This window comes from Ilyonectria robusta (assembly GCF_021365365.1).
Source record: "Ilyonectria robusta strain PMI_751 chromosome Unknown BGZ61scaffold_20, whole genome shotgun sequence".
Classification (NCBI taxonomy): Eukaryota; Fungi; Ascomycota; class Sordariomycetes; order Hypocreales; family Nectriaceae; genus Ilyonectria; species Ilyonectria robusta.
In genome coordinates this window covers 903,905-918,973 of record NW_025764454.1, presented here as the reverse complement: position 1 = coordinate 918,973, position 15,069 = coordinate 903,905, and the positions used below count along the sequence as shown (strand labels likewise).

General features: G+C 50.6%; 6 protein-coding genes across 6 annotated transcripts; 4 read left to right on the top strand and 2 right to left on the bottom strand.

Annotated features, from left to right (window-relative positions):
- Positions 1-1,736: 1,736 nt before the first annotated feature.
- BGZ61DRAFT_458456 (uncharacterized protein) lies at positions 1,737-2,336 on the top strand. The gene is made up of 3 exons (XM_046246761.1): positions 1,737-1,830; positions 1,885-1,968; positions 2,033-2,336. Exons 1-3 carry the CDS (start codon positions 1,774-1,776, stop codon positions 2,099-2,101), a joined length of 210 nt encoding a protein of 69 aa, XP_046100178.1. The 5' UTR covers positions 1,737-1,773; the 3' UTR covers positions 2,102-2,336.
- Positions 2,337-3,224: 888 nt separating this feature from the next.
- BGZ61DRAFT_482164 (isochorismatase) lies at positions 3,225-4,134 on the bottom strand (the record flags this gene model as incomplete). The annotated part of the gene is made up of 4 exons (XM_046249369.1): positions 3,225-3,535; positions 3,622-3,786; positions 3,846-3,993; positions 4,045-4,134. The coding sequence occupies 4 exons, from the start codon at positions 4,132-4,134 to the stop codon at positions 3,225-3,227; spliced, it is 714 nt and encodes a 237-aa protein (XP_046100177.1).
- A 1,287-nt stretch (positions 4,135-5,421) lies between these two features.
- Positions 5,422-6,775, top strand: BGZ61DRAFT_361015 (chaperonin 10-like protein; the record flags this gene model as incomplete). Its single annotated transcript, XM_046241224.1, has 6 exons — positions 5,422-5,552; positions 5,606-5,867; positions 5,954-6,082; positions 6,135-6,191; positions 6,249-6,448; positions 6,505-6,775. The coding sequence occupies 6 exons, from the start codon at positions 5,422-5,424 to the stop codon at positions 6,773-6,775; spliced, it is 1,050 nt and encodes a 349-aa protein (XP_046100176.1).
- A 1,820-nt stretch (positions 6,776-8,595) lies between these two features.
- BGZ61DRAFT_482162 (uncharacterized protein) lies at positions 8,596-10,243 on the top strand (the record flags this gene model as incomplete). Its single annotated transcript, XM_046249368.1, has 4 exons — positions 8,596-8,775; positions 9,015-9,332; positions 9,381-9,708; positions 9,744-10,243. 4 exons carry the CDS (start codon positions 8,596-8,598, stop codon positions 10,241-10,243), a joined length of 1,326 nt encoding a protein of 441 aa, XP_046100175.1.
- A 499-nt stretch (positions 10,244-10,742) lies between these two features.
- Positions 10,743-11,930, top strand: BGZ61DRAFT_497114 (beta-lactamase/transpeptidase-like protein; the record flags this gene model as incomplete). Its single annotated transcript, XM_046251104.1, has 1 exon — positions 10,743-11,930. The coding sequence occupies one exon, from the start codon at positions 10,743-10,745 to the stop codon at positions 11,928-11,930; it is 1,188 nt and encodes a 395-aa protein (XP_046100174.1).
- Positions 11,931-12,231: 301 nt separating this feature from the next.
- On the bottom strand, positions 12,232-13,560 carry BGZ61DRAFT_482160 (Alpha/Beta hydrolase protein; the record flags this gene model as incomplete). The annotated part of the gene is made up of 2 exons (XM_046249367.1): positions 12,232-13,061; positions 13,125-13,560. The coding sequence occupies 2 exons, from the start codon at positions 13,558-13,560 to the stop codon at positions 12,232-12,234; spliced, it is 1,266 nt and encodes a 421-aa protein (XP_046100173.1).
- Positions 13,561-15,069: the final 1,509 nt, after the last annotated feature.

Here is a 15,069-nt window from a genome sequence, read left to right as displayed (position 1 = left end):
GACTATCTCTAGAATACGGCCTACACGGCTGTAAATACTGGTAATTTTTGACCGTCGACTTGAGCAATGCGTCCACCAGGCCTGGAAGGCTCGAGTTGGAGACCATCCAGCTTGGAGGACTTTAGATATTCGAGGCTATCGTAAGGGACTGCAGATTCTTCTAATTTTGTGTTCGGGTGAAGGTACTAGCAGGCAAATCGGATGCCTTGGCACACTCAACCACGGTTGTCACGGCCGAAATGCCAGATCAACTCACTTTAGTCAAAAGTATTCACCAACATCAGTATAGCTTGTACAGTGACATAAGAACTGTCTGATGAGCATCCATAGCCTTCCCAACTCTCTCCGTTCTGGCAGTTCCAAAAATCCCTTCTTTCTTTGTCATTTGATCTCTTTTCTGCACAACGTAAGTCTGGAAATGGACTACAGTTGGTTTAATTGACCCTTCTGACCGGCTATTCCACAATAGACCTATCTACGCATATTGTCCGTGTCCCACTCTCGAATTATGTAGTCGGCTCTCGGGTCAGCTCCGATGACAGTTTTTCCATGAGCGACGGATGGTTGAGCGAGCGACTCAGATCGCATCCTAAATCCCAGAATGTAACTCAATGTACTCCCCCATGCCACGCATTGATGTGGGGTCTAAAAAGAGATGGGATCAGTGAAGTTGGTCTCAACCAGGTCACTAAAAGACCCTCCCTGGGCAACTCTATCCTACTGCTGGGTGGGAACAAAAGGCGGAAACCAGACACAATTTCCATGAGCGTCACACAATCATTCGACTCCGTCAGCTGCCGACCACTGTACAAGACGCGTTTCCAAATGTCGCAGGATGAATATCCTCTTTCCCTCGGTAGACTCTACGTGCATTATCTACGACAACGAGGGCGATAAACGGTACTTAAGAGATCAATAAGATGGTTGAAGTCTATCAAGGCTCAATTATATTCTCCACAGCATCATCTTCCTCCAGGAGCTCCGGGCTCCGGGCTCCTGGCTCTCTGTCCTTCGACGCTTGGATAATCGTTCTGAGGTGCCGCGGATCCCGTAATATCGGTCCATTCCGTGTCGATCCTACTCAATTCCCCGGTATCCTAGCTGGATCCTTGCTTCTCGTGTTTCACCGCTGGTGGGGCGCGGTCATTTCTCCATAAGGTCATCTTCCTCCAGGAGCTCTGGACTCCGGGCTACCCATCTCAGTTTAGATTACGCCGTGTACCAAACCAAATCACATCAACACAATAACGATATCCTCACGTAAACATAGCCTATCCACTCGGATTCTTTGGACCAAAATTGTGCACTGCTGTAACATCTAGGCTTTAGCACTCGGAGGTACCGAGCTCCTTTCGCTCGAACGGGCTATTATCCAATGTATCCGGCTTTGCTAGATTTTAATGGCGGTGTGACCAGGTCGACTAACTGACGTATGTCCAGTTTAATGCACTGTGGAGCTACGTCGCCCTGATATCTCGCCCGGATACGGGGGACCCTTCAAATTGTTTCCAACTTGGGTTAAGGACACATACGTAGCCAACCTTAATATATGGATATTGATTTACAACCAGACGTCTTGTCTCCACTTACAATATCCCCTCGCATTAGGATGGGTTTTGTACACCCAGCCTGTCCGGTTTGCTGTCTTGCTAGAACTGGAAACAATATTTCCTCGGGTATATAAAGCCTGTCGTCGTCCGTACTTCAGAGAACATTCTATTGTAAATCGTTTCATCCGATTGACTTAGGCGTACCCGCGAAGAATTCAAGATCATGAAGTTCCACGTCATCCCTCTACTTTTCTTTCTACCCGCCGTCTTTGGCTGGTGGGTACGTGACTTACGTTCATCTTCGGCACATTTCATATCGCTAATGGTGTGATAGAATTGTGAGTTGCCTACTGGAAGAGGCGACTCTGGGCGTTGCATTGAGGATGGGGATTCTGCAGGCTACTCTGCTTGTACAGAGGTAATTGTTCCTCTCTCCGGATCCTTGCCCACTACACACTAATAAATTCTTCAAACTTGAATAGGACCATCCGTGCATTGTCCAGGGTAACGGATGCAGTCCTATCGGAAGTAGACTAGCCCACTGTTCGTGAAATGTCTTCGGATTTTCTCAGAGGGGAAGGTCATCATGAGGACGATATGCATACACTTTTGTCATATTGAGCATTCCACAAGGACCAAAGGTCTGCTAGGTGATGATGAGCAGAAGGATTCTTTTCTTTTGTCTTGTTGTTAGACTATACACCTAGACCATCACGGCTTTTAGCTTACCCGAGATACCCTAAACCTTCGCGCAAAATGGCGCAGCTATTTCATGCAACAATTGAGAGTTTTATTTGCTATGACTAGTCGAAGATGACGAATACTGCGCCGAGTGGAAAAAAAAACGTAAAAACTGGAAAAGACTAATCCGTACAAATTAGGCTACGTCACTGCGAGCAGCAGCCGCCCCATTTCCTTCCTCCTTTGGGTTGAGATCTATCAGGTCGCTGTCTATCTTTACAACTGGTCACCTAAATGTATTCACAATTGACATACCCCCTACGGCTGGTCCCACAGAGCAGTAGTCCAGCAAGGCGGATGTAGCGAGGCAGCCCGGACGGTCCGCTATCTAGGTTACCTATGGACCTACAGATGTAAGGTGTTTATAATGACCCGAGATGCCCTAAAGGTCCCATTGAGAGATATCAATTGAATTCAGGAGCCTGGACCGACCACTTTATCAGATACAAGTCAACTACCTAATATCCATCGGATCTGGAACCCGGCCGTTGGAAAGGTCATTCTTTCTAGAGATGTTATTTTGAATTTGACGACGAATTTGACGAAGACGTTAACCATCTTAAATTCGACCTGCTGGAGATTCCTCAAGACGAACTGGACCAGGTAAGAGAGCCCCTGCCGGATCGATGGATGGCAAAATAACAACCTGCCAGCGGCCTGACAACCCTTCTCACACGTTGAAGCGTCTTCCCAAGATGCTCTCACCGTCTGCAACAGGACCAATTTTATTTATTTTAAAGATCTATCTAGAATTGAATTCCCTTCCACCTCTCTTGGCTGTTCCCATCAAGTGCACGTCAAGCCGGCCTGAGACATACAACATGCAAACTTGATGAACCTAGGCCTAGAGTCTGGGCAATGCCGCGCTAACCAGAACTCTCAGCCCCTATCCCACATCCCCCGAATGGCCTTCTGCTTGAAGGATACCGATGCCTAAGGCAGGTCGGTCTGGCCAGGCATGATAGTCCCGTTCTGAATGGCAGCAGTGTGACCTCGGACCAGCATGCCAATAGATGGGTTATACATATCCAAGTAGGTGAATGCGCTGATGCCAGTAGGAGGGGTACGCCAGTCACGCATCAATTCCCCAAAGATGGCTCCAAGCGAAACCAGTTGCACGCCGGCATCCTTCATCCTGCCGTTTGCCGCATCGCGGACCATGTCACTGGTAGTTCCCGAGGCTTCGATGTTGGCCCAGACAGAGTAACCAGCTTCTCGGAGAGAAAGGGCGCAGAAAGCAGTACCTGTCATGATAATTAGCCATCTTTGTCACGTCCGTCACACAGTACTTTTCCTCGGGAAGGAGTGTCAAGTGTGGTAGTCAACTAACAAATGTCTGTCAAGATGCCTGCAATAATGACTTGCGTCTTGTTCGTATTCGCAATGGCTGCTCGGACATCTTCATTGTCCATGGCGTTGACCTGGCCCGGACGTTGAATAAGTGGCGCATCGGGAAACATTTCGAGAAGCTCTCCCGGGAGGGGACCATTGGGTCCTAAAGAAGTCATTAGCCAAAGGCCAAACGAGAATGGTGCATTATGAAGAGATGGTTACCAGCTTGGGCAGAGGTGGACATCACGACCGGCAAGTCGAACGCCTTCGCCATGGCGGCATGCGCGAGGATGTTCTGCTTGAAGTAAATCGGCTCCAAGTCGCGAACGAGGTTGAAAAGTCCGACTTGTTCGTCGAGAATTAGAACCATCTAACATATGGTCAGCTCATGTGGAAAGGAGTTTTGGTTGCTTCAACTGACAGAATCATTGCGATCCAGTCTCTCGTACTTGAATGCCGAAGCACTCCCGAGGGAGACGGTGGCAATGGCCAAAAGCTTGCTGAAAAACATGGCTGAATTTTGGTAGATACTCTGGATCAGATGGCGTTTAGACTGGGAGGTGTGCTCGGATCTGGTGATGGTCTGATGGATTTTTCGTTTCCTAAGGGGAGGTATGGTTAGGCTATATATACACATATGAGATTGGTATAGATAACTATATGACCCTACAAAAATTGCAATACGAGCAAGACCCATGATCATGAGCACCTCGTCCTTTCCAAATGAAGATTGGATTTGTCAGGGCCCGACTGACCCCCTTGTGTTACTCACAGTAAGCTCATGGCGATGGTCCGGCGAGGTGACCGAGATGCTTGAAACGCTACGGTGGCGATTTACGCGATGCAAGTAATCCAACGTGCCCAATGGTCGTCCGCCTTGTGGAGTTCAGTCGCCCAGCTCTTCCTTCTTGCTTACGCAGACCTGTAAGATCGGGACTGAGATGGAACGCGACAATGCCGCGATAGGCTAGTTTGTGCTCCCAGCATACCAATGTACCAGGAATCCCGCGCGGCTGGGTCCACAATACGAGCTTGAAAGATTTCACAACGTGGGCTTAAGAGTCTGCCAAGTCGGATATAAGACGGCATGCATTTGCCAAGTCGAGGAGAGGGATGATTGGTTCCTGGAGAACATTTAGCCGTCTTTGCCAGCGCGGGGTTTCATCAAATCTGTCTTAGCTGTGGCGAGATCTCTAAGCATGGTCAAGCATCTGCCGGCATAGGGCAGCAAGAGCATGGGTTGGATAGCAATAGGATATGATGGAAGAAGTAAGCGTGCTGATATCTAGACCACCAGGGTTCCACCACTAAGAGACCGAGCTAACAGCAATGACTAGAAGAAAAGTTTATTGTTGATACGGAGGCTGATATCCCTGTATACGGCGTATTCGCTAAATTCCGGGGTCATGATGGGGATAGCGTCTGGAGTAAGAACGCTAATGTTTCTACCATAGTAGCGGTTCTCGGATCAGCAAATTAAACCACACAATTCAGGGTGGCAAAATGGCCACCGACCATATCCCGCGCGGGTATTCCACACTTTAATAAGCTCCCAGCCTTGCACAACCACCACATGCGTACAAAGCAGGGTCCTGTTGGTGGACAAACATGAGGTAGATACCACCATGACTGCCTTGCATGGAGGACATATCTGTTCTTGCTTAGTCAAGCAGATTAAAACATCTACTTTGTCTGGGCGCAGCCAGGGGCATATATAGATCTCCATAGATCTCTGGCGAATATTCCATCGCATATGAAGCAGTTCAATCCAACAACAACCATTGTCTCCTAAACCGCCATGGCCACCCAGTCTGGAATCACCGTCCACGGTCCAAACCGACCCTACACTATCACCAATGACATTCCTCGTTCGACCCCGGGGCCCAAACAGGCCCTAGTCAAGGTCCTCGCCGTAGGACTCAATCCTGTGTGAGGAGAATCCTACGTGCAAGGCCACACAGTAGCTAACCGCCGAGCAATAGGGATCCAACACAACAGCACACTGGCCTCCTCGTGAAGGAATGGCCGGCCATCCTCGGCAGTGACGGTGCTGGCGTCGTCATTGAGGTCGGCCCAGACTGTACCAAGCTACAGCCTGGAGATTACGTCTACGGCTGTGCTCCGCTCGGCCAAAATAAATTCACTCCGTTTCAGGAAACATTCTTGGTAAATGAGGATGTTTTTTTCAAGAAATCTCCTGGATTATCGGTTGAAGACGGTTGTACGATCGGTGCAGGATTGCTGGTAATACCTACCCTACAAAATTCTTGGTGTCTACGTACATCAGTGCCTGAGATCGTTCGGAGCGTGGATGCTAATGTCTTTTCCAGACGTCTGCGCTCTGCCTCCTGGCCGGTGTAGGGTTGGAGATGCCCGAGAACGGAGTCAATGCGCCGCAGAAGGACGAGTGGATTGTTATTCTGGGTGGTACCGGGACTGTAGGTCAGTTTACCGTACAGGTAATTACAACCACATTACCCCTCGTGTAAGAGTCTCGTCTAATACTCGTAGCTTGCTCGAGTCTGTGGGTACAAGGTGCTTGCATCGTGCTCCCCATCCAAGCAATCAGTAAGTTCGCCTACTACTGATAGCTTTCCAGCTCTGAGATGCTTACTACTCCATCAGGTTGCAATGCGAAATGGTGCCATGGCGACATTTAACAACCGAGGGCCCATTGACGAGCAGCTCAGCGAGATCAAGCGAATCACGGGTGGCAACTTTGCCCGAATGTTTGATTCCACCGCAGTTGGCTATAAGGTTATGGTCGAAGCTCTCCAGACCTGCTCTGTAGCGACTACGAAGTATCTGGCAAGTGTTGACAACTGGTAAGTGCTGTTATCACCACAACCAGGTGACGATGGCCCGCTGATTAGGAGAATAGGTCCAAGTTCAATACCCCACCGACAATTAAGGAGTACCGAGTCGATTTTGGTGATCTCTGCCGCCTAGATGTGCCTAATGGAGTGGAGGTGACCAAGAACATTGCCAGCTGGATCCCCCGTCTTGAAGTCCACCTTGAAGCGGGCACCTTGAAGCCGATTGAGTACCAACTTGTTGACGGGGTTGGATGGGAGAAGATCATTCAAGGTATCCATGACCTTGAGAATGGGAAAGCAGCTAAGAAAATTGTTGTGAGGGTTCAGAGTGAGTGAAGGTGCTGTGAGCTCGCAGAGCCAGCCCAAGAATGTTTAGGACTGGAGGACTGAAGTTTGAGTTTTATGCAACATCTATCGAATATGCTTTACTTACTTTCCAACAAACGATTGAGAGCCAATCTAGTGATGACTTTACATCGCTGAATGGACTTTGACAATTCACGTATGGGCTGTGAGACTACGGGTTGAGACATCAGTCATCACGGCATCATCGTATGATGCTTGGTCCAAAACAGAGCCTACTAAGGTAGTTTTGAATGCGCCCGTTGGTATCTTAAACATAAGTCCCCGAAAAGAAAACCCATTCGAGTCTTTACGGTTGCCCTGGCTAAAGCTCACCAGCCAGCGTTCGAACCAGCTGGAGCTTTACAGTCATAACCACCCCAGAAGGAGGGTAGGCCTTAGCGCCACTGGCAAAGCCACAGTGAGGGCTCACTGAGATCTGGTTAAGCAACTTGTCTCTAGCAAGGTAGTTCCCTTCCGAAATGAGGCCCCCTTAGTACACACTGCTTCGGCTCCTTGATGTCTTGAGGACAAAACGAAGATCCCGGTACCCTCCACCTGAAAGTAAAGAAAAAAATATAAAAATCTTGTAAATGCTTGACATCTAGAGTCATTTGTCCCAATCCATCGCCCAAGGCGGAAGCATGAACTACCCACGACGCACCCTTGTCCTTCTACCTCAACCCCCCACCCTACAGCTGCGCAGACTGCAAATCACGAATGGCTTGTGATGTTGACATTTGTAATACGCCAAGAGATAAGAGAATAAGTCATCCTACACACCAAATTTCACACTATTTGCCTCACGACTGGCCAAAAGGCTCGTATCCAAATGCATATGCATGTACTCATCTAGGTTTAGTGGAGTTTACTATGGACAGCTGAGGTTCCTCACTGCTGTCTGATTATTCACTGCTAGGAGTTAGGGATATCTCAGCAACACATTGTCTCACATAGTCCGGACACCATTGGATAAAATAGCACATTTGTTGGGGACACTAGGCAGCCGCAGAGATAGTCTACGCCCTGCGGGGAAGAGAGACAGGATAGAAGTTATGCCTCTGAATTATATGGCGCACCGTAGATCAATGCAAGCATATCCAATCATGGTAGCGGACACCATGCATGTTCATGGATCTCTAAGCGAGGACGCAATTGACATATCAAGTCCTGTGCATATCAATAGTTTCTGTCTCAGTCCTCGGTCCTTAGGGGATGACTGCATTTGCATGTTTCACATATGCAGCCATTTTCAGATGAACCAATACAAACTGCAGGTGGAACCGAATACTACACCTGTTTAAGGACTATGGGCGTCAAATAGTTCTTGGCCAAGCCCGAGCGTAAGCAAATCGAACCAACCACGTAGGAGATGGAGAAACATCAGTCGATAGCGTAGAAAATGTGCGGGAAAAAACTTCAGCTGCATTTCCGCAGAGTCTAGATCACTCCGAAAATATGTAAGGGGCTTGGACGGCGGCAGTTCTGCCATTGCATTGAGGCTTAGAAACGTCACGATTGTGGCTTAGATGTCTCCTCGTACGTAGGTAAGTTCAGCCAGTCTCAGTTCGACTCCTTGCATGAAAGGTTGGAGAAGCTTCCGTTTCTACCTTCACCGACATTGTACCAGATGTCATTCGGGTAGACAGCCTGCCCCAAGACTTGGGATAGATACGGTATATCCTCTCATAACTTTCACTGCACTTACACAAACAATCCCTTGAGTTTCTTCCATCCGAACCAAAGCATTTGACATCTTCAAGTTCTTACCATGCCATCCAACACCAACACATATGTTATTGAGGGCATTCAGGATGGACTGGACACTAACAAAACCGACCCCCTTCGCAAAGTCCACCTCCGTATGGAAGCGGATGATTGGTTTCTTTCGCAAGAGATCACTCACATCAACCAACGCGCCTTGTTCTTCCCCGCTTTCTGGAGGTTCTCTCAGATGGATCCGCGTGAGAAGCTGTCGTGGTTTTAGATTGCTGGTAAGTCTTCCATCTCACTTCCAGCTACTCTGTGTGATGGCTTATCCTGTTTGTAGGGATTCACGGGATGCCCTATATTTCCTGGGATGAGAAGGAGCAAGAGCCAGCGACCCCATTAAACGGATACTGTACCCACAACAGCATTCTTTTCATAACTTGGCATCGACCGGACATGCTACTGTCGGGGTACGGCTCTCCCCCTTTCCATGATCTGACTTCCGACTAATAATAACCTTTAGCAAGTCATATACCATCTGATGAAGGATGAAGCCAAGAAGTACGATGTCTCCGATCAGCCAGACCTCTTGAAGGCCGCGGAGCGTTGGCGATTTCCTTACTGGGACTGGGCCCTGAAGAAGCCCAACCCCACGAACCCCAATGTTCCAATGTTCTTGGGTTTGAGGGATGTCGAGATTAGGCTTCCAAACCCTCAAGGATTTGGCTTATTTCTGAATGCCTTCTATCAATGTGAGATGGCTAACGGCATCGCCATGGGAGATGAGATCCTAGGGGAGCTGAAAATTACAAAACACAAGGAGGATGGCATCACCTATCCCGTAAGTCTGCATCCACAATTATATCGTGTATACTCTAACATCTCCAAGTTTGACCTGTGCAAAGGTACGAGTCGACAACCTCAAGCCGCCTCTACCGATGACGAGTGGGTCAGAGGCCAACAAAACAATGATTTGATTGTAGAAGGACTCCGCGACACTAAGTGGGAAGAGCCCAGCGAGAGCAGTCCCGGGGGGGAAGGTGTCCGATTGGGAAACATGACGTCTAGTCTACGAGATTCCTTCTATCGCGTTCTCACAATCGACAACTTCGAGGCATTCGCGACGAAACGTGCTCCGGCTAAGAACCCAGGGGAGGATCTCTCCTATGATTCATCTGAGCACGTGCACGACAGTGTCCATGGATGGTGTGGTGGATGTGCATTATCCACATCTTCATTGGAGAGGTTCCAGCCAAGCCGCCTTACACCACCCATGATCTCACTGTTACCAACTATCTGGTGGGAGAGGTTGTCAACTTGTCGGCTGAAACACCCGCAGATGAATCGACTCCTGGCTGTGGTAGCTGCCGCAATCAGGAGATGGATCGTGCCAAGGCCACTGGTCGTGTCATTCTCACCAACGCCCTGATTACTCGTTGGAAGAACGAGATCCATCACAACAAGGCACCTCACGTGCTCCAAAGTATGGAGCGTGAGGATGTGGTTAACTTCCTCAAAACCAACTTGCACTGGCGCGTGACCTCGATGGGCCAGCCGGTCGATCTCAACCGTATTCCGTCGTTGAAGGTCTCCCTGGCCGTCGGAAAAGCGCAGCACTGGGCTGACCGGACCAAGATGTCGAGGTTCTACGACTACCAAGGAGTGTTTGAGGTCACTGAGGGGCGTGACGGAGGTGCTGAGGAGAGAGATGGCATGTACCCGCCAGACGCTTTGTATAGAACTTCTGACTAAGTTGTTTTGCAATGGGCGATTGCCAATTGAATGACTCCGAGAATAGTCAGAGTAGATTGAGGTAACCGGGATTCATTGATAGTTAAGGAGCTACTCATACTAAAAGCGCACTCCTCAGTCGACTATACCATGGTGGATCATCGAGGCTCACCCACATCGTGTGCCTGATGATTCCTCGTGATCTGTGGGTGGATCCCTCATGGATAATTCGGTTTATGCAGTGATCCTGACTGATCCACTCTCACTTCTTCGTACTTTCGTTCTGCCGTCCCTGGCCGCCTAGTCGGGCGTAGGCTGCGATAAGAGTCGTGACATCTAGGTGCAGAGTTTTCACCTAAACATAAGGTACCTGTAATCAGGCACCACACTAACTAGTCTTTGGTTCTAAACAACATTATTCCTATTTAAAGAAACCTGTTAGACTCGCGTCCTATTTCCATTTGAATACGAGCTCCAATTCTATCTCTTAATCGCTAAGACGAACGTAACATCCATCATCATGACTGAGGTTCAAGGTCACTGCGACGCCCGCTTTTCCAAACTCCGCGACTTGATGCAAGAGTTCATCACGTCCGGACAAGACATCGGCGCCAGTCTGTGCATTAATATCAACGGTGAGGACAACGTGGTGGACATATGGGGAGGCTATGCCGACGCATCGACCAAGAAACCGTGGGACAAGGATACAGTGGTGAACGTCTTCTCAACCTCGAAACTTGTCACCAACCTGGCGGCTCTGATGCTGATCTCGCGTGGCGTGCTCCACCCTGAGGACAAGGTGTCCCAGCACTGGCCTGAGTTTGCGGCGAACGAGAAGTCCCAAGTCACGGTGGGCCAAGTGTTATCCCACACGGCGGGCCTCAGCGCGTGGCAGGACAACATGACGCTGGAGGATATATGCGACCTCGAGGCGGCAACTGACAAGCTGGCGCGCCAGGCAACCCTTTGGGGCCCTGGAACTGCAATGGGATATCACGGTCTGACGCAGGGATTCCTCGTAGGAGAGCTGGTGCGAAGGAAGACTGGCATGTCCATCGAGGAGTTCGTAAGAAAGGAGATATGCCAGCCACTGGGCGACGAGGCGGACTTCCAGCTCGGGTGTCGCAAGGAGGACTGGAACCGAGTGGCCCCCGTTGTGCCTCCATCGGGACCTTCGATCCAGCAGGCGCTCAGCCAGATGGCGAGATATGATCCAGACTCGATCATGGTGCGCACGCTTTGTAACCCCGAACCCAGGGGCGAGGACGCCAACACCGAGCTGTGGCGGTCCAGCGTGTTAGGCTCAGTCAACGGCCACACAAACGCCAGGGCATTAGTCAAGATCCTCTCCTGCTTCTCGCTCGGCGGCACATGCGCAGGAGGCGGCCATCGCCTGCTCTCGGCTGAGACGGTGAAACTGGCGCTTACAGAGCATGCCATTGGAGTCGATTTGGTGACGGGGCGGAGCGGGAGACGCGGACTTGGGATTTACCTCACCGGACCTGGTTCGGGCATCGTCGAAGACCAGCTACCCGAGGGTAGTGTTGGATGGGGCAGCGGATGGGGCGGGTCGATCGTGGTTATGGATAGTGACAGGAAGCTCACGATTGCTTATACCATGAACAGGATGCTAAATGCAGCACATCCTTCTCCGGCCGCGTTTATTAAGGCGGTTTATGAGATTCTTGGAGTTACTGTTGCTGCCTAGGTATTATTCGCCGACGAGGATTAAGTCAGTAGATAGTATGTCATATCAGAGAATAATGGCAATCATTGCCTCTTAGTTCATTGGAAATATGGATCAACATCTCACGACCGAGGTTGGCAAAAGCTACAGGGCACAAACAAGGGGGAGGACGAAAATGAAAAGAATTCTCTATCAGTTCAATTCCGGTGTTCATAGCTTGGAGCTATGTATCTAGTAAAGCAAATGAGAGAGATGTATTAATAAGTAGCTAAACGCTGGCAAATCTAACAAGGCCGTGTCGTGTACCATTTCAACCCCAAGTTTAGAGAGCCAGAACAGCGGCAACGACGCAGATCACACCAGCAAGCTGGGGCAAATATCCAGAAGCAGCACTGGCGCCAACAACAGGCACGCTGGGAGCCGGGGTGGGGTGAGCAGAAGACGACGACCCGGGAGCGTAGTGGCTGGCAGTAGCGTTGTTGACGGGGACATATCCAGTGGCAGTGGGCTTGGAGTTGGTCTGAGTGGCCCAGACAGGCTCGGTATTCTTTGGGCCAGTGGCAGATGCGGTCTCGGTCATCTTGGAGACGGACAGGCAGATGGGGCACTCGACAGAGACGGTGCGGTACTCGGTGTAGACAGATCCCTTGGACGCGCACTCCGAGGTGACAGTGGCAACCTTGGTGACAACAGTCGTCATCGGCTCAGGCTTGTAGGTGATGATGTCGGAATCTTGGCCGTAGGCGGGGACTGTAACGGGTTCGTAGGTGGTACCGTTGGATCCGGGGTGGACGGAGATGGTCGGGTAAGCTCCCTGGGTGGCGGTGCCGGTCGTCTTGGCCGTTGTCTCGCCCTTGGATGAAGTAGGCGATGTGGACTTGCCATCGAAGGCACTGAGGCGCTCGTGAACCCACGCGGCAGCTGATTCGGAGTACAGGTCGAAGTAGTTCAGGTGGTCGGCGGTGATGGAGCCTCCTGCGCAGACGGGGTCGCCCTTGGGGCAGTAGGAGCGAAGATTATCTCCGTAGGCAGCCATGTTCTGGAGCATTTCGGATGGACGGGGCGCAGCGCCGTTGTGGCTGGCGCCGTCGAGGAAGTTGTAGGCCTGGTTGGCAGTGTGGCGGACATCACCGAAGAGCATAGCCGCAGCAACTGTGGAGATATTCATGTAAGTATCACGCCACTATCAGAACTGTACAACGCCGAGTCACTCACTCATCTTGCCAGGTCCAGACTTTGTGTTGAATCCAACGTTGGCTCCCTGCGTGCAACCAAAGATTTGACCGCCGCCTCCGCCCAGGATATCACCAGCAACATTGGCACCCTGCGAGAAACCGCTAAGAACCAGCTTCGACTCGGGGCACTTCTGGTTGTAGGCGGTCATCTGGGACAGACCGTTGGCGGCGCCCTCCTGCACAGCCGCGCAGTAGTTGGAGTTGCCAGGGTTGTAGAACTTGATGTCCTCGTAGTCGCAGCTGCTCAGGCCGTTGCAGATGGCGTTGACCAGCTTGCCCTGGCGGCCGGGATAGGGCTCGTTGTTGCCGCGGGCGAGGAAGATGTGCACGTCCTTGCAGCCATCTTGGCGGACTTCGATGGTGCTGGCCTGGGTGCTGGCTGCGAGGAGGAGAGGGAGAGCGAACGACTGCTTCATGATGAAGATTATTAACGAAGGACGTGGTGTAAACGAAGGCTGTAGTATTAAAGAAGGACGTGGGTGGGATGCAGAGAAGGGAGATGGAAGGAAGAAAAGAAGACGGACATTAGGTATTAAAAGACGTCAAAACGTCTGTCTCTAAAGCCTCGTCGGCGAACCCAGTCCGAGAAATCCTCTCTCCAGCCGAAAATAGATTCTGCTCTGGTATTCCGAGATTGCCAGTGGATGAACCAACTCTTCGGTTTCACTCCCTAGCATCACCACCTGCAGAAAAGATGGGACGATCCGCCCGATACGGGCAACAATAGCGCCAAGCAAGTAATTCTTTGCCCAACGTGCATGCGATCCGCCACACAGATCTAACTGATGCTACAGACCGTGCCACTTCCACGTTGTGAGGGCCTGCAACCACGGATATATGGGTTTCTCGGGCTCCGAACCACATCCAAAACCAATTATGCGACTCCTTTCGTAATATTCGCTCACGCAATGTGGAGCGGCCATCTCCACTCGATACGAACTGGGAGCTGTGACATTATGCAAACCTCGTATTGTATAAGTAGCGTGCATGGTCATTTCCGGCGGCAGCGCCGAGAGACGCAGGAGGCAGACGTTTGATCAGGCTTAAAGAGAGTAACTCATCCGATCAACTCTATCCTTATTGCTACATGATCCCGCCGGAATCCCTTGTTGTGGCTCTTATGATTGGCTGACCGGCACAGGCGATCTCTGCCCCCTGAAGACAACAGGACTTGGCATCCGCCCCTAGGTTTCTATTTAGGCTGTTATGATTTTGACAAATGCATCCATCTTAAGTGTAATTATTTGAGAGACTCGATTACCAGAGTCGTGGTGGCGCATCTGACAACAACATGCTCGCCCACCAACGATGACGAGAGCATCGTGTCTTATCAGGTCCCTAGGCTCAACCCGATTGACAACTATCACGCGCGTGGTTCACTTGCCCAGACAATTTCGGACATGTCAATCCAGGTCACAGATCCAAATCACCATGGGCTTGGGACCCATACACGCACAAAATGGCTCTGCTGTGGGACACGTTCCAACCCAGTTCCCAGCATGACCCTTGAAGTCCGGCAAACCGAATGCAGACAATACCAGAGGCCTACCGCAAATAAGCGAAAATGCCATGTAGGGTAGGCCGACTGACAGCGATGACTGGAAAACGGTAGATGCGTCGAGTATTAGCATATTGCGACCCAGTAGCCTATCGTTCATTCTGTCTGGGCTCAACAGGTTCACCGTAGCGACATGGTCTCATCAACGTGTTCGACGAGGCTATTCCCCATCACGTGTATGCAACTGCGAGTCGCTTCATCCTGAGAACGGGAGACTCCGGATCCTTCCACGTCAAGCGACCTACGCTTCTGCCATATCGAACCTCGACCATATTCTGGGTCGCAAGGATATCAGAACTGTCTAGACGATGATAATAACGGCCACTTATTGCTTTCTTTGCTTATCGCCTATCGGCATAGACTAAGG